Below are 24,833 nucleotides of genomic sequence, written 5' to 3' on the forward strand. Positions count from 1 at the left end.
GAAAATAGCTCTCGAGAACCGGTCCCTGTCCGAGAGACCGGTCCCCGAGAGACCGGTCCCACAAGGAGAGACCGGTTGCACTGCGCGCAGCAGCTCTGGCTGCGCTGGGACGACGTTCGGGAACCGGTCCCTGCTCGGAGAGACCGGTCCCTGCCTGCGCGATCCGCCCAGTTCGGGCAGTGTATTAAAGTGAAAGTTGAGGGGTTTAGCTGCAATTTTGCAACCCAATAGGCTATGTATTAGGGTAAATGAGAGATTTCTCTCATTTCTACCCTCTCATTCCCTCTCATCCCTCTTTCTCTCTCTAGAAGACAAAGAAGGAGAAGAAGAAGACAAGGAAAGGAGGGAAAAGNAATTTTCTTTATTTTGATTGATTCTTATCGCTGGGTGTTGAAAGAGTTTTCGTCAACCTTCTTCACGATCGTGCTCGCAGGAGGAGAAATTCCGGTCATACATTGGGGTGTTATTTCCGGTTAATCCCGCACGTAAGGACGGAATACGGTTTAGGGCAGTGCCTCGCACGCTTCCGGATCAATTAAGTATTTATTTGGATTTAGCGATTATCTGTAAGTTGATTTATTTATTTTCATAATAAAATTTAGTTAGATTTAAATCACAATTAGATTTCTGTGCGGCATTTGTTCCAACAATCTAAGGCTTATTTCAATCTGATTGTGATTAAAAATTCAACAGTCTAACAAATGCTAATCCGTATTAAATTAATTTTATATGCATATAATTTACTTGTTAAATTGTTTGTATGATTGGCATTCAAACATAAATTTTTTCGGGATTAACACTTTAACCTATAATTGCATATTATTTAATTTATTATTAAAGTTACAATTTATTTGGTGATTATTGTTTTTTTAAAAATTGCCTTTACTGTAGCTATTACTACAACAGAATTAGGTTATAGGGACACATGTTTGGGACACTTTTGAGTAAGTGTCCTATTTATGCTAAAACTTAAAAACACATCTACTAATGCCTAAATATAAAGCCCAATCCAACCAAATAAATTGTAACTTTAATAATAAATTAAATGATATGCAATTACATGTTAAAGTGCTAATCTCCAAAAAATTTATATTTGAATATCAATCATCCAAACAAACGAATTAAATACATATAAAATTAATTTAATACAGATTAGCATCCGTTAGATTTTAATCACAATCAAATCGGAATGCGCCTTAGATTGTTGGAATAAGTACCGCACCGAAAATCTGAGTGTGATTAAAAATCTAACTATTTTTGTGATAAAAATAAATAAATCAAACTTACAAATAAACGCTAAAATCTAAATAAATAATTTGATTGATCCGGAAGAGTGCGAAGCATTGCCCTAATGCATATTCCCGTTCTTCGTGCGAGATTAACCGAAAACATCGTCCCAAGGTACGACCGGAACTCCTCCTCCTATGAGCACGAACGCGGAAGAGGTTGACGGAGACTCTTTCAACACCCGATGATAAACGAATCAAATCGAATGGATTAAAACAATAGAAAAAATTAAACAACTCTTAACAGTCTTTCTCTTTCTCTCTCGAAATTGCTTTCTCACAGTCATGATGAACTCATGAACAGTGAAGCCCTTTTATAATGAATAGAGGGTCATAGATCGAACGTTGCACAGTGGAACGTTGGGAGACTTGAGCGCCTGCCTATGGAACGGTCGTCCGCTTCTCGCGCGTGAACGCGAGTGGAGCGGGAGCACGCGTAACGATGCACGCAAGGCGCAAGCCGAAACGTCCGCAATAATAAAAACTTAAGTTAATTAATAATAAAATTAAATAATAATAATAATAATAAATTAATGAATTAAAAAGTAAAATAATTATTGGGAAATTTTGAATTTTTTGCCAACAATCATAGCCATGGAGGTCTCTAATGCTTCTCGCTGTGGCTAATAACCCCTTTCTTTTCTCTATAATTACATTCCAATGTTCTTTCCTCAATTTGATTAGTTGTGTTGGAAATATTAGGGCAGCGGAAACTTACAAACCGTATAGCCAACGTATCCGGGAACCGGAATCGGATAGGATTGCTTGTTTTACAAGCATTCTTGGATCGTCCTTGCGTTGATGCTTCTGGATCTCCCACGTTTCTCGCCGTCTTCCATGCGTACGCCTTACGTCACGGATCGGATGCGTCGGATACGGATGTGATGCAACGGATGTCAATCGAAGAGGGCTACCAGAGTCCTCTTCTATGTCCACACTCCAAACCCCCCGGGAACGTAGGTGGAAATTCCAGAGAGGAAGAAATGAGAGAATAAGGAAGATTTATCGTAGATTCTTTCGAATTAGATCATGTTCGATCGTCTCTTATGGGAGAGAAAAGGGGGACGCATTTATAGAATAACGGAAACCCTAAAAATATCCTGAATCTCACAAAGAGATTAGGATAAGGACTAGGATTAGGATATCCATAATAGATATCCACTAGAAGATATGTTTCTTAACTAATAAGAAACATATAATTTATTCTTATCCTTAACTTATTAGGATAAATCTCAATCCACATCTCAAGTAGATCGGGTTAAATTAAGACCCGCCAATGTGGACATACCACATGGCAACAATCTCCCACTTTGCCACATTGGTCATTTCTCTCTCACTTATTTATCTCTTCATACGGGAAATGGAGTGTGCGACCTAACGAAAGAAATACATGCAGGAGTGCTATATTAAGTCACCACCCAATTAACATAGCACATCACTGACTTAATTCGTCTATGCCTTAGACGTTTCAACACACATCGGATCAAGCATCACAAAGTCCATCTCCTGTAATGACAGGGCTCGACCCCATAGTTATTTTTCGTACTCATGATTATCTTAAGTAACACAACTGAGATAACCGCCCGGGCAAAGAGTTACAAGACTTACGTGGTGTATTATCGAAATATCTTCCTCAGCCCCCCACGTTAATCCATATTGGTCCAAGCACTTTACTAGACATGCTCCGCGAGATCGTATTTTCTCATGATCTTGAGATACACGATAAGTTAGTTACTTTGGACTTCCACTTCATAATGTAGTTCTAAGTCGAGGGCACTAAAGGGTTAGTGCTCACACGGTAATATAGAGGGAAGAACTTATGTCACTCTACTAACTGGTCGACAAGCACATACAGTATGATATGTTTGCTATGGCGGAGCTCCCACTTAATGGGTCATGTCACGCTTTAAAAAAAAATGCCATACGAACCTTGGTCTAGGTACCACTAAGGTATCTAACTATCACAACTCAAGTCATCTCTCTAACCTGAGCACTTAGATTCGGCTACTATAAAGGCTCGATATAAAATTTCACAAAAACTTTCATATCCGACTCTTGAGAGTCTCATCTTAAACTAATTAAGACGACTTTTAAATTATATCAACACTTCATTCATAACATATATGAACAAAGTAATCATATTACAGCTACTCAAGTTTAATATGATTATTTAGTCTCATCCTGCTCACCACCTAGGTGCCAGGGCGATCACCCGTGTGAGTGGGCTGATCTCAGCTTGGTGACTTATCGAATATGTGCATACTAGTATCAATTACGCAATCAAATTAAAAAGAGAAAAATATTTTTTCATTAATAAAGCGTAAGATACAAAAAAATGTCCATATATCAAAACCTGCAAAGACCCAAACTCCTAACGTGGGTCTAGAACATATCCCTTGCTATCGGCTTGGTCAACATATCAACCACCATCCTAGTGGTGGAGATATGTCTAAGAACGATCTCGCCTAGCCGAATCATATCTTGAATGTAGTGAAAACGGATGTCTATATGCTTGGTCCTGCCATGATACTTGGGATCTTTCACATACTCTAGGGAAGCCATGCTGTCAGAGAACATCTCAACAGGCTTATCAGCTCGAGTCACAAAGTCGAGGTGCTGGAAAAATCTATTCAGCCAAACAGCCTCCTAGACGGCTGCTGAATAAGCAACATACCCCGCTTCGATAGTAGACAAGGCAACACAGCCTTACTTCTTACTGTACTAGGAAATTGCCTCGCCTCTAAACACATAGCCTAAAGTGGACCTGCACTCATCTCTATTACTGCCCCAATCAGCATTACTATATCCTTTCAAACTAAAGTCCCCAGCTTGGAAGTAGAGAACGAGATCACTGGTTCCTTTTAAATATCGAAGGATTCTCTTCACCGCTTACCAATGAATGGGTCCTGGGTTGATCTGGTAACGACTTACCAAACCAACAGCGAAATAAATGTCAGGTCGAGTGCACATCATAGCGTACATAAAGCTGCCAATTGCACTCGCATAAGGAACCCTACTCATTTACTCATTTTCTTTATTCGTTTTAGGGCACTGATCAAGACTCAGAGTGTGATTCTTCTCCACAAGAGTGTCAACGGGTTTACAATGATGTATTCTAAAATGCTCAGAATCTTTTTAATATAACTTTCTTAAGACAAACCAAGAAGCTTTCTAGAGCGATCACGGATGACCTTCACTCCGAGTATATAGCGAGTCACCTATGTCTTTCATTTCAAAGTTGAGAGACAACCACTCCTTAGTGGTATTGATTAACTCCATGTCATTTCCAGCCAATAGTATATCGTCGACGTATAGAGAGAGGAACAAAATCCCATTCTCTGTCTTCTTGACATATACACAGTGGTCCTCCTCTATAATGGACATACCGATAGAGGTGATGGCTTCATGAAACCTGAAATACCACTGTCTCGATGACTGCTTGAGACTATAAATAGATCTTTTAAGACGACAAGCTTTGTCTTCTTGACCTTTGAGTAGAAAACCCTCAGCTTGATCTATATAGATCTCCTCCGCTAATTCTCCATTGAGAAAAGCTGTCTTGACATCCATTTGGAACATTTTCAAATCTAGGTGTGCTACTAAGGCTAGAATCAAGCGAATAGAGGCAAATCGCACAACGGGAGCAAACGACTCGTTGTAATCTGCCCCTTGCCTCTGAGTGTAGCCCTTAGCCATGAGCCGAGCCTTATATTTATCGATTAATTCATCTACCTTGCGCTTAATTTTTAAAACCTATTTATTTCTAATAGACTTGCGCCCAGGCAGAAGGTCAACCAATTCCCATACTTGGTTCTTGCTCATGGAGTTCATCTCATCTTTCATAACAGTCATCCACTCGCTGCAAGCTGATGTCTGTAATGCTTCTTTATAAGAAACAGATTCATCATTATCGAGCGAACTGCATATGAAAATATCTCCTTCGATCTCAAAATGTCGACGGGGAATATGTCCACGTTCACTTCTACATAATGGAGGGTCTGAACTGCCGACTTCCAAGGGTATGCTCTCATTCAAGAAAGCACTCCCACTAGCCGGAGGATCGCTACCACTTTCTTCAGCGACTTCGGGAAGTGATCGATCACCCTCAATAGTAGATGGGGTAGAGTCGTCCTGTAACTCATACAATCCGACGTCTTTTCGCATTTCACCAATGCTTGGAAATTCCCCTTCTAAGAATTCCACATCACGAGACTCAATCTTAGTCATATCACTATCTGGGATTCACCATACAGCACATAGCTTTTCGAATTTTCAAAGTATCTGATGAACACATGCTTGCTCGCTTTAGGACCGAGTTTTCCGAATTTATGTGAGGTGATGTAAACATATCCAGCTGAACCTCAAGGGCGTAAGTAGTGTAAACTTAGTTTTTTACCACTCCACAACTCATATGGAGTAGAAGGCACTGATTTGCTAGGGACTCGATTAAGGATATAGGTTGCAGTCAAAAGAGCATATCCCTAAAAATTTATGGGAAGATGCGCTTGCGCAGTCATCGACCTAACCATGTCTAACAGAGTACGGTTCCTTCGCTTTGCAACACTATTTTGTTGCGGAGTATCAGGAATAGTGAGCTGTCTATTAATGCCCTTTTGCTCACAATAAGTCTTGAACTGATCAGACAAGTACTCACGACCTCGATCAGTGCGAAGCGCCTTTACACTTCTTTCTATTTGATTCTCAGCCTTCGCAACGAAGTGCTTGAAGCAATCTAAAGCTTCAGATCGGCGAGAAAGCAAATACCCGTATCCATAACGGAAATAATCATCAATGAATTTGAGAAAATAGCACGCACCATGCCGGGCCCTCACATTCATTGGTCCACAAATGTCTGAGTGGATTAGCTCTAAAAAATGAGAGGCACGAGTAGCCTTACCGAAAGGCTTTCTACATGCCTTCCCAGCCAGACAAGGCTCACACACAGATAGGTCAACTTTGGCGAGAGACCCCAAAAGGCCTTCTCAAGCCAATCTATTCATTCTATTTTGACCTATATGGCCTAATCTGACATGTCATTTAACAGATTCATCACAGAAATTAGAAAAAGAAGCAAATGCAAATGGATATCCTCCGAATCTAATTTAAAGAAACCATCCGCTAATGTACCATATCCAAATTAAAGTATCATAAAAGGAAATGTCTAGGCGGTCTCTGTCAAAATGGCTCTACAAAGCTTTTCAACTCCACCACAGGGAGCTTGATTTTTGACTCTTCTGCGCTCCATTGTTGTGACACTTCTTGCACTTGGGTGTGATCCTACCGCGCTTCTCAGAGTGTGCAACAAGAGCGACAGAACAGTTCACTTCTAAGCATTCTGCCTCAAGCTCGAGATGGCGCGAGATGTCATTAAATGTTTTAATATTCTCGTTGTACGTCATCAGGAGCTTCATCTGGGACCATTCATGATCCGGCAGAGAACGAATCGCCGCTAGAACTTGTTGCTTATTAGTGAGCTCGTTTCCAGCAGCTTAAGGTCCCGAATCATGGTGCTTATCACATGGAGGTGCTCAGCCATTGAATGCTTCGGGTCTTTAATATACTGTAGAAACTTGAGATTTAAGGTACGTAGCCTCGTAGATGAAGTTTGACTAAAAGTAAACTTCAGGTTGTCCCACATGTCCTTGGCAGTTTCAAAGATCTCAAACTGTCCAATGAGGTCGTCTTGCATGGCACACAACATAGTGTACCGAGCAGTTCGATCCTCCTTGATCCATTTGTTATAGATCTCTTTTTCATGCTCAGAGGCTGTGCCTTCGGTAGGCATAACTCTTTTGACAGAAAGAGTTTCATGAACCTCTTGTTCATTAAGCAAGTATTGCATTTTCCTATGTCACATATCATAATTCTTTCCATCTAGCTTATCACCCATGGTGAGATCAGCTATGATATTTTTGGAAGTCAATTCACTACATTAAAAAAAAATAGGTTTGGACATTATGTTACAGGATTTTAAGTTCGCATATTTCGTGAAGTAAGTCGGAGTCTTGAAGGTTTAAAGAATGAGAGATGAAGATCGAAGACTCAAAATATGAATCCACAATACTCGGTAAGTTCAAATAATATTGATAATGATTTATAAATATTTAAAGTTTGGAAGACTTAGGATGATTTTTAAAATGTAAAACTGAAAAATCCTTAGTTTTTCGAGGTTCGGGATCCGGTCCCTGCCTTCAAGATCAGGACCCTCAAGGTCCGGACCCCGTAGGTCCACTCTGCGTGTACGCAACGAGGATTCGGACCCTACCTTCAATGTCCGGTCTGGACCCTTCGGGAGGTTCGGACCCTGAGACCGTCTTTTGTTTTTAAAGTTTAATTTTTCAAATCCTAGTCTAATCTCTATGTCTTCTAGACCTATAAATAAGATGTGGGCATGTCTCTAAAATATGGTGAAGCCTAAATTATTTATGAAAAACCCTAGAAGCTTGTAGGTAGCCGTTTTCCTCATCTTCTACAAAAAGCTTCTCTCAAATTGATTCTTGGTGCCCTAATGCTTGATGTTCTCTAGAATCAATTTGAGAATTGGTTAGAGATTATTCCCACAGTTTTTTAATGAGATTCTAAGCAATAAATCATCACCGTTCGTATTGTTCTTGCTCCGGACGGAGTGTGATCATGGATTCGAGTGGGCATCATGGATTCGGCGCGATCAAGGCTTCGTGGATTCGAAGTGTAGACGTCTTGTGGATTCGGGACGTGGCGTTCGTGGATTCGGACGTGGGGCATGGACAACCCGTTGGTGTGCGCAAGATCCGGAGAAGATAAAAGAGAGGTTTGAGTCCGTGGATTCGGTAAATCACCTTGTAATCTTTTATTTCATAATGGATTGTTATCGCGTGTTGGTCCCGTGGATTTTTTACTCCTTGTTGGAGTTTTTCCACGTAAATCTCGGTGTGCTGGTTTTTATTTTCCGCATTTATTTTTTATCGCATTGAGATTTGTTGTTTTTGGCTTTTACACCTATTCTCCTATCTCTAGGTGTTTTGATAGTATTCTAGATAAAAGATCCTAAGGTTTCCGCATAACTTACACATTAGGCACATATTCAAAAAATTAACAAGATTGAAATATTATCCTCGACATAACGGGATCGAAAACTTCGCTATACTCGTAATCATCACCTAGTGTTGGTTCAAAATATTACAATCTTATTAATTTTCTATTAATTTTGAAACTTATCCAAAAGTTGGATCATCCATTTTGAAAGAACATATCCTTTTCTTTTAAAAAAAATAATTATTTATTTATTTTGAGAACTTATCTCATAATATCACCACACAGATAAAAAAATAAGTACTTATGTCAAAATTTAAATTAAAAAAACGTCGACGCTGCGCAAAACTTATTTCTTTACACGGCCTTAATTATTACATCACTTTTTGCATACTAAAACCAACTACCTCACTATAAGATGTACATCAGAAAAGGAATGTTCTACCGGAATGCTACACACGTCGAACCCGTTTTTCCAAAATTAAATTTTGTTGAAAAAACACCGAAATAACTTAAGTACTTATATGCCAAAAATTTATACAATCACATGCTACATAAGCAATTAAAATGCACCCACATGGGATAAATTAAACAAACGACACATGCATGTTCTAAAACTGGAATAACAAAAAGTTATATATCCCAAAAGAATATAACCACGCAGGAGATAAAAAAAATTTACCACACAGGAAATTTTTTTTAATTTTAATGGGCAAAAAATAAAAAAAAATACTTCATGAGCACAGTTATGCCGAACAGAGGCTGCGTCCGCATGTACACCGGACCGGGCCGGGCCCACAAGCCCGCCCGAGCGCTTGCGGCGCATAGCAGACCGGGCCGAGGCCAAAAACCGCCCAAATACTGCAAAGGCCGAGCCCCCGCACGCAGCAGGTCGGGCCGGGCCTGTAAGCCCGCCCGCAGCGCGCTGTGGGCTGGGCCAAGCCTACAAGTCACCGCACTGCTCACGGGTACGAATCTGCAGCGGGTCGGCCCGTGCGCCGCGTGCGGGTGAGCTCCCGCAGCTGGCCGGGCCCGTGCGAGTGCGTCCCGCTCCTGCAGCCGGTTGGGCCCACGCAGGTGCCCCCCGCTCTCGCAGCGGCCCGGGCCCGTGGGGGTGCGCGCCAGCGCCCGTGGCGCGCTTGCCTTCCCCCGCGGGCAGCGGGCTCCCGTATACGTGTCCGCTGTGCGCGGGTCTTCCAGCGCCAATAGCAAGTGGGGCCGCATTCCTGTGGGTGCGGCAGGCCGGGCTGGACTCGCAAGACCCCGCGCGCGCGCAGCGGCCGTGGCCTCGCCTGGGTGCCCCTCACAATATTTTTTTTTTTTTACTCACGAAAAACAAAAAAAAAGAAATACAACTTATGTAAAAATTTTCGCATGATCAATCTAAGAGAAAACTAAAACTATTTTAGTTTTTTTTTTTTTCTTTTCCTTTAATCGATTTCACATAGAAAACGAAAAAAAAAGAAAAAAAAAAATTGTAGAACCAATCTTAGAACAACTTGATCAGCGAATGCGATCTAAAAAACATCACAGGCATGATCACAAAGTGAAAACAAGCACACATTCTCTGATACCAATTGTTGGAAATATTAGTGCAGCAGAAACTTACAAACTGGATAGCCAACGTATCCGAGAACTGGAATCGGATCAGATTGTTTGTTTTACAAGCCTTCTTGGATCGCCCTTGTCTCGATGCTTCTGGATCTCCTAGGTTCCTCGCCTTCTCCCACGCGTACGCCTTACGTCACGGATCGGGTTCGTCTGATGCGTCCAATACTGATGGGATGCAATGGATGTCAATCGAAGAGGGCTACCAGAGTCCTCTTCTATGTCCACACTCCAAAACTCCGGGAACATAGGTAGAAATCTAAGAGAGGAAGAAAGGAGAGAATAAGGAAGATTTATCGTGGATTCTTTTGAATTAGATCGTATTCGATCGTCTCTTATGGGAGAGAAAAGGGGGACGTATTTATACAATAACGGAACCCCTAAAAATATCCTGAATCTCACAAAGAGATTAGGATAAGTACTAGGATTAGAATATTCATGATAGATATCCACTAGAAGATATATTTCTTAACTAATAAGAAACATATAATTTATTCTTATTCTTAACTTATTAGGATAAATCTCAATCCACATCTCAAGTGGATCGGGTTAAATTAAGACCCGCTAATGCGGACATACCATATGGCAACAAGTTGGATATTTTTTTCGATTTTGATAGGGAACTCGTTTTCTTTTTCCCTTTTTTCTTTTTGAATTTTTGCGTTGTTCTTTTTTTTTTAAGAAATAGGTAGCACGTTACCCGCTTCGTTTATTTCATTTAGAAATAAACTTAGCTGGAAATGTGAATCAACTAGGATTCGAACTTGAAACCTCGGGTACCAACCATGAAGCCTTTTGCCACTTGCTCTAGGGACGGTCGATAAATTTTTGCGTTGTTGTTAGTTCAATGATCTCGGCTGTGTGTGTGTTTGTGTGTATTACTTAGTTGGGGCTTGCACAGTTGCACCCATTGCTTTTCAAAAAAGAAAAAAAATATAAAAAAAATCCAAATGTAGGACCCCGGCCCTTACCCACAGGCTATTTCCAAAATGGTTCCCCCAGGATCTCTTCTAATTGACTCCGGACATGATAATTTAAATAAATTTAAATTTTCAATAAATTGAACATTAATTTTGTAAACCTTATGAAGTCTAATTATTTTTCAATAAATAAAACTAATTAATTAATATCGAATAGATAAAGGAAGGCCAATTTGCATAAAAAATTCACTTATTTTGGGGTTTTGCAAAACCGGGCCACCTTTTTCCTTTTTGCAGATTCGGTCCGCTTTTTTCGCCGCCTGACCAAAATGCCCCTCCTATACAATAGCCTCCCGCGTATTTCTTGACATACGTATACTACCCTGCCGTACGNGAAATAGAAGAATCTTCGAGAAAGTTAAACTTTTGTCGGGATACTTGCTAGTAGAGATACAATCTTTTAAGGACTTATGGCTTCGCTTCTGCTTTCATAATACTAGGGGTTGATTTATTTTTATTTTATTTTTATTTTTATTTTTAATTTTTTTGCAGAGGCCTGGTTGCCTCACCTTGTAGCCAAATTCATCTCCTAAATGAATGAAGCGGTAACATGCTACCTTTTCTCAAAAAAAGAAAAGAAAAAGGATTGAAGGTTCTTTAACGAGATGCCGTTGTGGAGCTCCCAACTAAGTTTTATCCAAGTACGCATGAAGAGTCCAGCCGCGAATTTAAAGGTGACTTATACTAATTGTTGATTAAAAATTTGTAAAAAAATTATATGAAAAGTGTATGCCTGTTTTAGTTAATCACTTATTATTGTTTTTTTTTTATTTTTAAGCGAATCAAACATTAATTTAATAAACAATGATAATTTAGGACTACCACACGAATTATAATTTGTAAAATTTTTTGGAAAGCTAATAGGGTAAATCCGAAAGATGTTTTGAAACACACAAAATAAATAGGTTTAGAAAGAATGACTTGGTAGCGTTTGGTTCGGGAACAAAGGGGGGAGGGGGGGAATAAGCCCTTGTTCCCCCTTTTGTTTCCAAACGGTATGTTTGATTCCCGAGAACAGTAGTTTTCAGATTTCTGGAACAAGCTGGTATAAGGCTGGAATTGCTGTTCCACCCGTTTCCTGGAACTAGCTTGTTCCTTGATGAGAACAAGGTTAATTAAAATCTAAATTTAATTTTAATGGCAGTAAATTATTAATTAATCTAATTAATATATTTAAATCATTATTTATTACTTTAATAATTAAATAATTAAATAATTTATTATTTATAATTAATTATTAATAATTAGATAATTATTATTATTAATTTATTATTATTTATAATTAATTGTTAATAATTAGATAATTATTATTATTAATTTATTATTTATAATATATTATTAATAATTAATAATATTTATTATTATTTATTAATAATTATTATTCTTAATGATAATCAATATTATTATTGATTTATTATTTATAATTAATTATTAATAATTAATAATAATTATTATTATTTATTAATAATTATTAATAATTATTATTCTTAATAATTAGATAATAGATATTATTATTAATTTATTATTTATAATTAATTAATAAGAATAATTAATAATTATTATTATTTATTAATAATTATTAAAAATAATAATAATAATAATTAATTAGATAATCAATATTATTAATTTATTATTTTATAATTAATTACTAATAATTATTATTATTTATAATTAATTATTAATAATTAATTTATTATTTATTTTTAAATAATATTTTGATGTTAATTAATTACATAATATAATTTTAATTTCAAATTATACCTCTTATTCCTCTTGTTCCAATCTAACCATCCAAACACTATTTACCTTATTCCTAGGAATAACTCAATTTTCATCCAAACGCAAAATTGTTCTAGTTCCTGTTTATACCTGAACTTGTATCTATCTCTGGAACTAGCAGTTCTTACTTATACCCGAACCAAACACAACCTAATTAGGGTTTATGCTGTTTGGCGTGAAGTCTAGACTATTAGCAATTCAGAGATCTCACTTTGTGAGTGTTGAGAGCACGTCATGAAAGTAGAATTTCGTTTTTGAGAGTGGGACCGACCGTACCTAGTCCAAGTGGCAAAGGACTTGATGGTTGGTACCCGAGATCTCAAGTTCGAATCTTAGTTGCTTCACATTTTTAGCTAAGTTTGTTTCTAAATGAAATAAACGAAGCGGATAGCATATTACCTATCTCTTAAAAAAAAAAAATATTTTTAAGAGTGGGAAGTTGGCGAGCAAAAAATTTGCAAGTACAGTTTCCATCCCGTTGAAGTTGAAAGGTCGATTTCCACACAATTATGGGTAGTAGTTCAGATGATTTTGCGTCTTGGGTGCCGAAACAAATGCTGATGTAAATGACTTTTTTAGAGTTATGAATTCAACCTGTAAAATCAACAAAAACAAATAGGCCGTAGTTAGTTCTTGCAACTCAGCACATCAGGGAGCTTAATTGGGCTCTATTAAATTTTTCACCAAGAAGACCCTTATCATACATTATAAGAATTGTTTTTTCCTCTCTCTTTTTAATTTTTTAATATGAGATAGGATTAGAATTCAAATATTTAAACAAATTCAGTTCTTAAACAAAGTAAAAAACTCCATGTTTGGTATCATTGTAAATTTTTACTTTTTAAATGCTATTGACGGCAGAACAACTTTTTCGATTGTCATCATTGATTAACTTATACTAACACTTCGTCATGTGATAAATGACAACTTACTTAAAAAATTTCAAAAGTATAATTAATTATTTTAATTTTAATTTTAATTTTTTATCGCCCAATAAATATGCTGGATATAAGAGTTTGAAAGATGTTTTTTTTTGATACTGCAATAATAAAAAAAGTAAGAAACAAAAAAAAATTGCATTTAAGAATTATACGTAACTTGCTATTTCCACCTACACGATTTTATATAGAAATTTTATTAAAAAACAAAAAATGGCAAGAACATCAAATGAAAACTTATCATCATTGGTATGAAATAAATCTTATCAGGGTGACTCAACCAACAAGCTCTTCAGAATTTGAATCGGAAACATTGTATTCGCAGTGGCTAATCAATTTGTTTAGGAGAACTTGTGTATTAAATAGAGAAGCTCACGTGCTGTGTTTTTTTGGGACCCTTCCCTCCTTTAAGGCGTAGCATTTAAACGCCCTCGATCCCCGATCGACCAAACCCTCCTTTCCATTTATACCCTTACCCGTTCGTCATAACTCTTTAAGCTTGAACTAGCTTACCTCATTTCAAATTTGATTTGAAATTAATTTTAAGTTGATATTTATGGTAAAATTCGGCTTGAAATTAATTTGACCGAGCTGGAGCGAGTATAACTTCTAGTGGAGCGAGCACGAGCTCTAAATAACCTGTTTGAATTTTTAACGTCATACAATCTAGAGCTTAATTTTTATAAAATATTATCTAACATTTGATACAAAATATTACTAATAATTTAATACATAAAATAAATATATAAAATATAATATTATAATATTAAGAAAAAATTTAGATAAAGCAACTCTGCTTGCAAGTGAAAGGGAGGGAGAGAGAGAGATAGAGTAATTAGAGTAGGATTTTGTTAATTTGATTTTGTTGGCTAGTAAATATGCTCTATAATCTAAACATTATATCTATATATATATAATTAAAAGAGTCCGGCTACTATACTATCGATAGTACCAAGCTCTTGGTACTATTGAGTTTTCTACCGTTAGATCTACCCTTTGATCAATTCCACCCGTTAGATTATACTATTAAACCAACCACCCACTCAACCCTAGGGGACCACTATCATCCTAGCCGCACATCTTTTCATCCAATGATCGAAAACTCAATAGTACCAAGGGCTTGGTACTATTGATAGTATAGTAGCATAATTCTAATTAAAATACATAATATATATTATTATATATAATTAAATTATATATTATATAGAGTTCTCTACTATACTTTTATGAGTATAGACCACTTTGTATTTATAAGTTTTCGACCGTTAGATCTATCTCTTTGATCATTTTCACCTATTAGATCATATAATTCAATCAACTACTCACTCAACCTTAGAAGACCACTATCATTCTACTCGAAAACCACTATCATCCTAACCGCACATTCTTTCATCCAACGGTAGAAAATTTATGAGTACAAAGAAGTACTATAGACAACCCAACAGATCGGTTACCCGAAGTCAAACTTTTCGGTCACGGCAAATCTATACTCATAAGAATATAGTAGCTCTATAAATATATAATTTATATAATTTATAAATATTTGTAATCTATACTATATATAAAAGCATGTATTTCAAATTTCGGACTGTTGATAGACCAATTTTTTGGCGGGGAAANATTTTTATTATAATATTTTTTTAGGTAACGTTATATAATACTTAAGAACAAAACGGAGTACTCAATTTTTTATGTATGTTATCTATAAGATGAAAGTGGTCTGAAAATATAAAATTATAAATATTAAAAGATGCACTCTAGGTAGTAGGTCATTTCAAAAATGAAACATGTAAGAAAGAATTCTCATTCAATTCATAAAAAAAGCATTCAAAATCTTATATTTTTTTTGTTTATTGGCCTTTTCAAATGTGTCGTAAAATGCGTATAATTTGTTAACTTAGGTATTCTACATGGTGCACCGGGTGCACGCAACACTTTCTCTTATTCGGTGCGGCTGTGCGTTGACACGAAGACGCGAGATGAAGGGCAAGAAGGTAATATCGCGCAGCATTTCAGCAAGTACAAAGTCCTAATCCTATCGTCTCCTGACACGTGTACAGAAAAGGCTTACGTTCCTCCACGTGTCGTATTCTTATTGGCCAACGAGATGACGTCATGTTACATTCATGCGGTTTGAAAGGCGCTTATTTCCTTGATATAAAATGTATAGATGCCCTCAACTATAAGCTATTTCAATATGAGACTTCATAACTTTTTTTATTTTTTTTAACCGAAACTCTCTTTCATTCTAATTTTTTAAAATTGAACAATTTTAGTCAAAAAAAAAAAAATTCAAAAAATTTTCAATGTATTATCATGCTACATGCCTTTCGCTAAAAATAAATAATAATAATTTATTATTTTCTTACTTTTTCTTTTTGGGCAGTGACAGGTTGGCGTGCCCCATCGGGAGTATCGACAAATTTGACTTTATTGACCCACCACCTGCCCTGCTGCCCATCCCCATTTGACGCTGCCTACCCGGCGACCCGTGTTTCGCTCTTTTTGCTTTTTTTTCTTTTTTTCTTTTTTTTAATCTCTCTCTTTTTTACCTTTTTTCTTTTTCTTTTATTTTTCTATTCTTTAATTCGAGTTAATTCATACGCAAGCAGAATAGTGGCGGTGGGATGTGAGGTGGAGGGTCCAATGGAGTTGCTAAATTGGGTTTATGTGGTCCCACCAACACTATTAAAATATTATTACGGTCATATTGCATTAAAAATTCCACCAAAAAAAATTGCACATACAATTTAATGGCCAATTTGCATAAAAAATCCACTTATTTTGGATTTTGCAAAACCGGACCACCTTTTTCGTTTTTGCAGATTCGGTCCGCTTTTTCCGCCGCCTGACCAAAATGCTCCTCCTATACAATAGCCTCCCGCGCGTATTTCTTGACATACGTACACTACCCTACTACCCTGCCGTACGGTCTGGCGCGCATTAAATGACCGCTTATTTCTCGGAACCCGGACAACATCCGCCCCCGCTATTCGTCTGCCCCGCTGTTTCCTGTTCTGCTTAAGACTTTACGAAATTTTCGAACGCTATTGACAAATAGTGCGCGCTCCGCAACAGGGATAATAGTGAAATGTGAAGTCTACGAAATGAGAAATGGTGCAACCGACCTCTATAACAGTGCATCCTAGCCTCGTTCCAGTGCAAACAAACCATAATCAGTCAAAATTTTACTTTCTCCATTTCTTAATATAATCTGAACTTAAAAGTGCAAATGAACGGCGTCCCCTCCAAATGCAGGCGAAGCATCGGCTGTGCAGGACGGTCGCTGCCGGGTAGGACGGTCGGCGATGTGCGACAAAAGAGTCGGCAGGCCAGGAAGCTCTGCGGCGGGGCTGGACGGTCGCCGGCGGGGTTCGGAGTTCGAGAGGGGCGACATAACGGCTAAACGATTGTGTAAAGTTTTCCTATAAAAGATCACGCGTCCTTTTGCTTGTTAAATAAGTTCACAGTTAAGCGCGAATAATAGTGCAAGGCAGTGTTAATTACAGAAAAATATTTTTCAAAAGAGTGCAAAGAAGCTCGTAAGAGTGCAATACGGGAAAATAACAGTCTAATGAATTTTATCTACGAGTGCAACGAAACCTGTAAGAGTGCAATACGGTAGTAATACAGTGCAACTCAGATCAAATGAGTTCAAGATTCTCCGCTAAAGCGTGTAACAGTATGATATGTAGTACAAAATTTTCACAGATTTGGTGTTAATTTTTAATTTAATCTTAAGGTAATAGTGCAAATGAAAGGACATGGTGACGTCGAATATAGCGGTGTGAAGTAGAAGGAGGCTCCACCACCTCTTTATTGCTGCCGCCGCTGCGGCGCTATACCTCCGCGCGCCAGGGTTAATAGTGCAAGGCGAAGGCTCTACGGCGGGAGAAACGGTGGAACAAACCTTCTAACATGCAACCGTAGCGTCGTTCCAGTGCAAGGAGACTGCTAGGAGGAGGAGGAGGGTCGATCGGAGGTTACGATCCAGCAACGAGGCGATCAGAAAGAACGATTCAGCAACGAGGCGTTAAGGTTGATTCGCACTATCTGAAATGTTTCATTTGTTTTGGGCAATTTGGAGCTCCGCTCTATCATGAAAAAGACAGTACAGACAGAAAAATATAGAACTAATTTCATAAGGGTGTAACTATGTCACAATAATAGTGCAACGTAGGGTAAAAAAGTAGAACTAAGTTCATAAGGGTGCAACTATGTCACAATAATAGTGCAATGGATTCATGGAACAGCAAACACACGGTCTGGCGAATAGCGTGGATATACGCTCCAGCGCAGCGCGCATTTAATGCTTGTAAAAGTACGTAGCGTAGCGTCTACATTATAGCGTCTCTTCTGTGAGGATAGGAGACACCGGCGGTTATATCGAAGCTGCCTCGGGGAAAGTAAAAGCGACTATTTCGAATTTTACTCGTAAAGGCGTTGCATTGTTATGACGAATGTTACTCTAATATCTCCCCAGTATTGCACTTTTTTTGCATTTTGTTACTTAACGTTGCACTATTATTATAGCATATTGTTGCACTATTTTTATACGATTGAATGATTTATTGATATTTTAAAGTGATGTTACAGTAATACGGCTCTTCAGGTAAGCATTAGCCACTTTCTGTTCACGACGAAAACTAATATTTCGCGAGCATTAATAGTCGGTTACCTAAATGGTTACGCAACGTAGGGTAAAGGAGTACCTCGACTCTATTCCTCAAATGCCTGTTCGTTTTCTATAAAAGCACTCTCCAGGCACTTGGGCAACCGGCGACGAGGAAACGGCGATGATGGAGGTACACGAGACGAGAGGAGAGACCCGCAGGAGACGTCGACGAAGAAGAGGCTCGGTCGTAAGTGTATCATCCAGTAAGGAGGCGTTAAGATTGATTCGCACTATCTGAAGTACTGTGCTTTATTTGCGACGAGGTACCACCCTATACCAGGTTCTTAAATTCTTCCAGATCTTTATTCTTATCGATAGATTCTAAATTTATCCTGACTATACTGTCTCTTTATGAACAATGTAGTGCCAAAACGTCAATGCGAAAGTGCCTAGTGCAAATAAAGCTCCGACATACCCCTCCGAGCGAGCCCTCTCCTCTTCGCCATTTCATCTTCCGATAGAGGAACCTCAGAGTATGTTATGTGCTCGTGGATTTGTGGCAAGCTTTGATGATGATTCAGTACTTTTGTAAAATGAAGGCCTAATTTTGTTCACTAATAATGTTGATGCGAAATTTACAGTTGATGTTGTGAACATCGTATTGTATGCAAAACGTGTATTATATGTTGCGTTTTCGTCAAAGACAATGTATAATTTGCTTGTATATTAATAAAGAGATCCCTTTCTTTACATTGTTACGCCTTATAGTAAATATATCTGTATATTCATTATATTCTTGCACCGCTTTTAGCTGTATTACACTATTAGCCCATATTTTACAGTATTATTTCCGACGATGTTGCACTTTTTCATTCATATTATAAACAAATACAGAGAAAATCTTACACTGTTTTTTGGCCACTTACAGTACTTAGGAAACAATGTTACAAATATAAACAAAAAAGTTCTTGCACGAAGGAATTTTCTTGTACTGGTTAGACAGTTGTTGCACCATTTAGGCAATTTATTACACTAATTGGTGAAAGACCTCACGATTAAGTCAACAACCTTAAACGCGATTAATAGTGTGACGCGCTGTAAAAGAGCTCAATAGGCCCGTAATGGTGTAATATTATCGTAGTAATCGATCAATGGTTTGAAAGTTATGGTGCAACGAGTTAATCTCTGATAGTAATGGTGCAACGAGTTAACCAATTTCAGAACTGGATTATGATGGTCCATATATTTTATAATACACCTTCAAGAGTATGTTGAGAATGGTGCAATAAGAAGTTTAATCAGGATTAAATCCGGGATGAATTCTCCCGAAGAAAGTTCGATGTCTCGCCGGTGTCTCTTCCCTCTCTTACCGACCAGCGGTGTCTCTTCCCCTCTCTTACAGGCCAGTGCCTCTCTTACCGGCCAGCGCCGCGGTACCCGTCCCGTCGACTGGGAGAAGATCAATATGGAAGACATCCCGATTCAAGATCAGTCCAATGACTGCGCGATCTTCCTGTTAGCATACGAGGAATACTATTATCCCTCCTTGCTTCAATGTGTTTGCACTGGAACGAGTCTAGTGATGCACGCTTAGAAGGGCTGTTACATCATTTAACCTGGCTTTTCTCCTTCTCGTTGCACTATTATTTCAGTCTTGTTTTAGGTTCACATATTTAAAATTATTAAAGCCGAACAGCAAACACCTGGTCTTGCGAATAGCGGAACCGATGTTGTCCGAGTTCCGAAAAAAAGCCATGTTGCGTGAAGCGCATGGGCCGCATTTAATGGCCCGGAGGGTTTGTCTAGGGTGTTTACAATCTGTGTAACAGTGCAATGTAATATACATAATGGTGCAATTTATTGTAAAAGTGGTGTAAAAAAATTCCTCTTGTATTATAACAGTGTAATGTAATGGATATAATAGTGCAATTCCTTGTTTAAATGGTGATTTGATTACATCTGTTACACTATTTTATTTCCATTCCCAACAGCGTAACTTGCTTACTTTCCCGAGGCGAAATTCCCTACAATCCTGTAATTATATGAGGCCCTTTGAGCTATACGCAACAGCGCCGTTTTATGACAGAGCATTAAATGCAAGCCATTAAAGAGCCATTAATGCAGCAAGCGCGGGAAAGGTGGGTTTNTATATGATGTAACATATTTATTATAATTTTAAATATATTTAATCTGTATATAAAAATTATAATAATATATAAAATATATTTAATTATTATATATTAATAATATATAATAAAAAGTATTAAATAATTTTTTATCTATTTCTTTTCCTTTCCACTAAACAACCGTCATGAAAAATCATTTTTCTTCTCCTATAAACCAAACACTAACAACGTAAAATCGTTTTTTCACTTTCACCAAAATTTTTTTTCCACAATTTTACGTGGAACCAAACACCCTTTATTTCGACTCGAACTGTAGAGAGGCATACACTGAACTCTAGCTCGCTCGTTTGCCAGCCCAGTTACTCGATCGACCTTAACCTTTAATCCTCTATTATTATTATTATTCTGAGGGTGAAAAGAGTCATTTCGCCCACCTCTCCATACTTTAATGCTATTAAATAAATTAAATAATTAGGCGCTCGAAACAGGGGCCTTGTTTTGGCCTCCTCATGTTCCCTCCCTCTCTCTCATTCTCTCTCCTCTCGTCGGTGGCGGTGACCGGATCCCCACGCTAGCGAATACGACGCGCGCCGTGCGCTTACTCTCACCGCGAAACAATTAAAACCCATGGGGCCCACTCGGCTGCAGCGGGAGCAGTACTACCCCCTTCCTTTTGTCCTCTTCCTCCCCCGGGCGCCACCCCCGGGGTCCCGTCACCGCACGTGTATTTAATCCACCCTCGTCCTCTCTAGCGTTTTAAGCCGCGAAAACGGGGGCGGAGAAGCAGCAGCAGCAGCCGTAGCCATGGAGGTGGGCCTCTCCTTCTCCTCCCACCTCGTTCGCCTCCTCCTCGACGCCGACGACGCCACCGACTGGGCCGCGCCGCTCCCTTCGGCGCGGCCATCGTCGTCCTCCCCGTTTCGCCCCAGCGTCGCGGTGATCGTCGGGGTTTTGACGACGATGTTCTCGCTCACGTTTCTCCTCCTCCTCTACGCGAAGCACTGCAAGCGAGGCGTCGGCGACGGGGCCCTCGGCGTCGGCGTCGGCGGCGGCGGCGGCGGACCGGGGTACGGCGGGTACCCGAGCTCCGGAGCTGCGGAGAGGCGCCACTCCGGGGTGGACCGCGCGGTGGTGGAGTCGCTCCCGGTTTTCCGGTTCGGCTCGCTGCGGGGCCAGAAGGAGGGCTTGGAGTGCGCGGTCTGCCTGAGCCGGTTCGAACCGGCCGAGGTGCTCCGCCTCCTCCCCAAGTGCCGCCACTGCTTCCACGTGGAGTGCGTCGACACGTGGCTCGACGCCCACTCCACGTGCCCGCTCTGCCGCGTCCGCGTCGACCCCGAGGACGTCGTCCTCCTCCCCGCCCCTCCGCCCGAGCCGGACCCGTATCCCGGTCCGGACAAACCGGCCGAGGCGAAATGCGAGGAGCTCCGGTCCGGTCGGTAGGGTCTCCGGCCCGCGCACTCGACCGGCTCGCCTCCGAGATCGTGGTCCAGCGGCCGAACCGGCCGTCCCGAGACGCGGCGAGTCGGCCGCACGGGCTGCTTGGAGCTGAACCGCGGTTCGGAAGGACCGGCTCCTGCTGCCGCGGCCGAAGGACCCGGAGCGGTTCGAGCGGCGGATTTCAGCCCACCGACGTGGTGGTGAGCGGCGAGCAGCGTCGGAGCGGTGGAACGATACTGCAGGCGTCCGGTACCGCTGTCCTGGCCGTCCGAAGATGATCATGCACGCGACAGCGGGGACGCCTTCTCGGCGTCGCGGCGCCGCGGGTCCGCGAGCGGCGGCGGACGTGGTTAGCGGCGCGAGGTGGCCTGTCGGAGCTGGCCGGTGTGAGCGGATCGCGCGAGCGGCGCCGGGGGCTGGGCGAGCGGACGGAGGAGGAGGAGCGGTCCGTGCATGCGGCGCGGTAGCTCGGCTCGCGCAAGCGCACGGGCGGTGGCTGCGGGTCCACCAGGGATAACGCGCCTAGCTAACTCCGAGGCGCCGGATATATGGGCACGACCCCTCGCCTTCTACGATATATTCTCGACGAAAAATGCCCACGGCATCTAATCCTCTCTTTACGAGGCGGCTGCCATCGCCTTCAATTGTCGTCCCTTAGTTTTTCCCTCTTTTTTTTTTTTTTTTTTCCGACGCGCTTTTTTTTTTTTTTCCACGCGCGGACAGCGGAGTACCCGCCGGAAGGCGAGTGCCTGAAGCTGCCTCAAAAAATGTTCCCTGGACCCAGTGTACCACGTACAGCTGGGAAAACGAGCTTTTTCGGTCAGCCATATGTATTTTTCATTCGGGCTCCGCGGCGTACGTGGTGGACTCGGTGCATGTTTGATAGTCGCTGCTGGTAACCTCACCTCCCGGTCCCGATAATCGCGCTGTGACAGGGAACGGATTTGTGTGGGCATGAAGGGGGGGCGTTCGAGGCGCGTTGGAAATCAGCGATTGCGGCACTTTGGACGGCCCTGATTTGTTGGATATCGTGGTACGAAGCGAGATCCGCAGAATCGGGCGGTGTCGGGAAATCACGCATTTTATTGGTGCCCTTTTTGGCGGTATCGTGTACATCCGCAGTTGTCTCGGTTACTACGCTCGATCCAATGGGTTAAAAATATGTGATTCTTTGATGTTTCCGGAGAAGATAGTGATGTCGCAGCGCCAGGGGAGTGGGAATTTTACCCGCATCCACTCACTCCTCTTTCTTTGTTTGTTTATTTATTTATTTATTTTTTTTTTTTCGCATATGTTACTCATAATTTTATATGTTTGATTAATTATATATTTATCTTTATAAGTTATTGGTCATTTTGCATAAAATATTTACTAATTTTATATATTTTTAACAAAATTATATTATTTTTTTTTATTTTGCAAATTCAACTCAAAAATAGTTTACTCTCACCAAAATATCTTTCCGCCTAGAAAGGCGGGTAGGGTCCTCTGCTTATCACCTGCTTATCACCTGCAGAAAGCAGGCGTTTATCATGGACTTCATGTGTTGCAATTTTGAAAAACATATTGTACTATTTGTAAAATATTTGCAAGATTTAAAGAATATAGTGTATAATTTTAGATCGAAAAACAACACATCCAATTATGAGTTGTCAGTTATATTTTCTCATAAATGATAAAAATCTATTCAATGTTAAATTTTTTTGAGATTTTAAATTTCAAGTATACATACTCTTTAATAGTGCAGCATTCGGTTATCGGTTAAAATGTAATATCGTAATCTTGTTGGTGCTACAAAAATGGCGTCATGTGGAAGAAAAATCTAAGCCACATAAACAGAGCAAAAGAAACACACATAGAGCCGCACGTGGTACACCTGGAGTACTGAAAAGCACGCCTGAAACAGGAAAGTGATTTTAGACGGAACTGAAGGCGTGGGGAGGAATGGTCAAAGTACGATTCAAGAAAACGGGGACGTGGCCGAAATACATCCCCACGATAAAGAATAACCGAATAACTGCAAGCAGGATTGTTATAAATAAACAAAAATTGCGTGCACAATAGGTCTTTTCGGGTACAAGAGATCGCCCATATTTCCATTTCTTCGATTTTAATGCAATTACCGCTTTCCTAGGAGTAGTTTGTTACCATAAATTTTCTTAGAGTATATCTTGTTATAAATTTAATTTTTCAAAGGCTTAAGTAGGATAAGCTAGTGGTAGGATTTGTTTGTAACAAGTCTCCCTATATTCCAAATCCTTTTTGTGAAATAATTAAAGACAAGTTACTTTGCTCATTTTCAGCCGAGCTAGTAATAGATAACCGAGTGTAAGGACTTAGCTGAGCGGATCCTTTCTCAGCCGATTGCTTGATTACGTCTTGGGTGCATTCGAGGATCACCATCAGGAGCTGACCTCTCTCTAACTCGCTTCCTGAGAGAGAGTCTTGATCGGGTCAGCGGTCTCGAGATTCGGCTCACAGCAATTTTTTGGCACACACGGTGGGACACACTCAGGTAATTCTCATTCTAGTCTTTATCTTATGGCTGACGATAACACTATGAACCTTCGAAACAAGGGTCATTTCCAGGCCTTCAGGGAATGATCGAGTCAGTAACACCGAAAATACGAACGAGCATCAGGCGGTACTACTGGCCGAAGGGGAGATTAGTGAACACTCGACTCATAAAGAGTCGAGTTTAACTCATGCACTCGGCCAGATGACCCAAATTCTGTAGACTTTAGACCAAAATAGTCATCAAAGTACCGCTCGACTAGACGTGGTGCTGGCCGTTATCATGGCCTCCAACGAAAATATTGTCCGAATCGGGCAACTATTAGCTTTAAACGAGCAAACTTATCGAGGTCCACAAGAACCCCTAAATACGCACCACAAAATTCTATTACACTGGCAATCACCCAAGCGCAGCCTTAGATGGCATCTTTCCAAGCTACGTACAGACCGGCAAATATAAACATCGTTCACAGTTGGAGATCACGTGGGGTTTGCCTTCTTCACCACCCTTGCTAATCTACTAGCCCAAAAACGTGGGT

The 24,833-nt window shown here is 40.1% G+C and overlaps 2 protein-coding genes and 1 long non-coding RNA gene across 3 annotated transcripts; 2 read left to right on the plus strand and 1 right to left on the minus strand.

The window, feature by feature from the left end:
• On the minus strand, window positions 5,040-6,697 carry LOC109712111. Its single transcript, XM_020235540.1, has 3 exons — window positions 6,568-6,697; window positions 5,830-6,153; window positions 5,040-5,521 (listed from the first exon to the last, which is right to left on the minus strand). Exons 1-3 carry the CDS (start codon window positions 6,695-6,697, stop codon window positions 5,040-5,042), a joined length of 936 nt encoding a protein of 311 aa, XP_020091129.1.
• LOC109712042 lies at window positions 18,225-18,967 on the plus strand. The gene is made up of 2 exons (XR_002216755.1): window positions 18,225-18,540; window positions 18,642-18,967. It is a non-coding gene; the product is annotated as an uncharacterized LOC109712042 (long non-coding RNA).
• LOC109711891 (RING-H2 finger protein ATL43-like) lies at window positions 20,645-21,812 on the plus strand. Its single transcript, XM_020235243.1, has one exon. The coding sequence runs from the start codon at window positions 21,148-21,150 to the stop codon at window positions 21,781-21,783; it is 636 nt and encodes a 211-aa protein (XP_020090832.1). The 5' UTR covers window positions 20,645-21,147; the 3' UTR covers window positions 21,784-21,812.

The sequence above is a fragment of the Ananas comosus genome, linkage group 6, assembly GCF_001540865.1.
Source record: "Ananas comosus cultivar F153 linkage group 6, ASM154086v1, whole genome shotgun sequence".
NCBI classification, from domain to species: Eukaryota; Viridiplantae; Streptophyta; class Magnoliopsida; order Poales; family Bromeliaceae; genus Ananas; species Ananas comosus.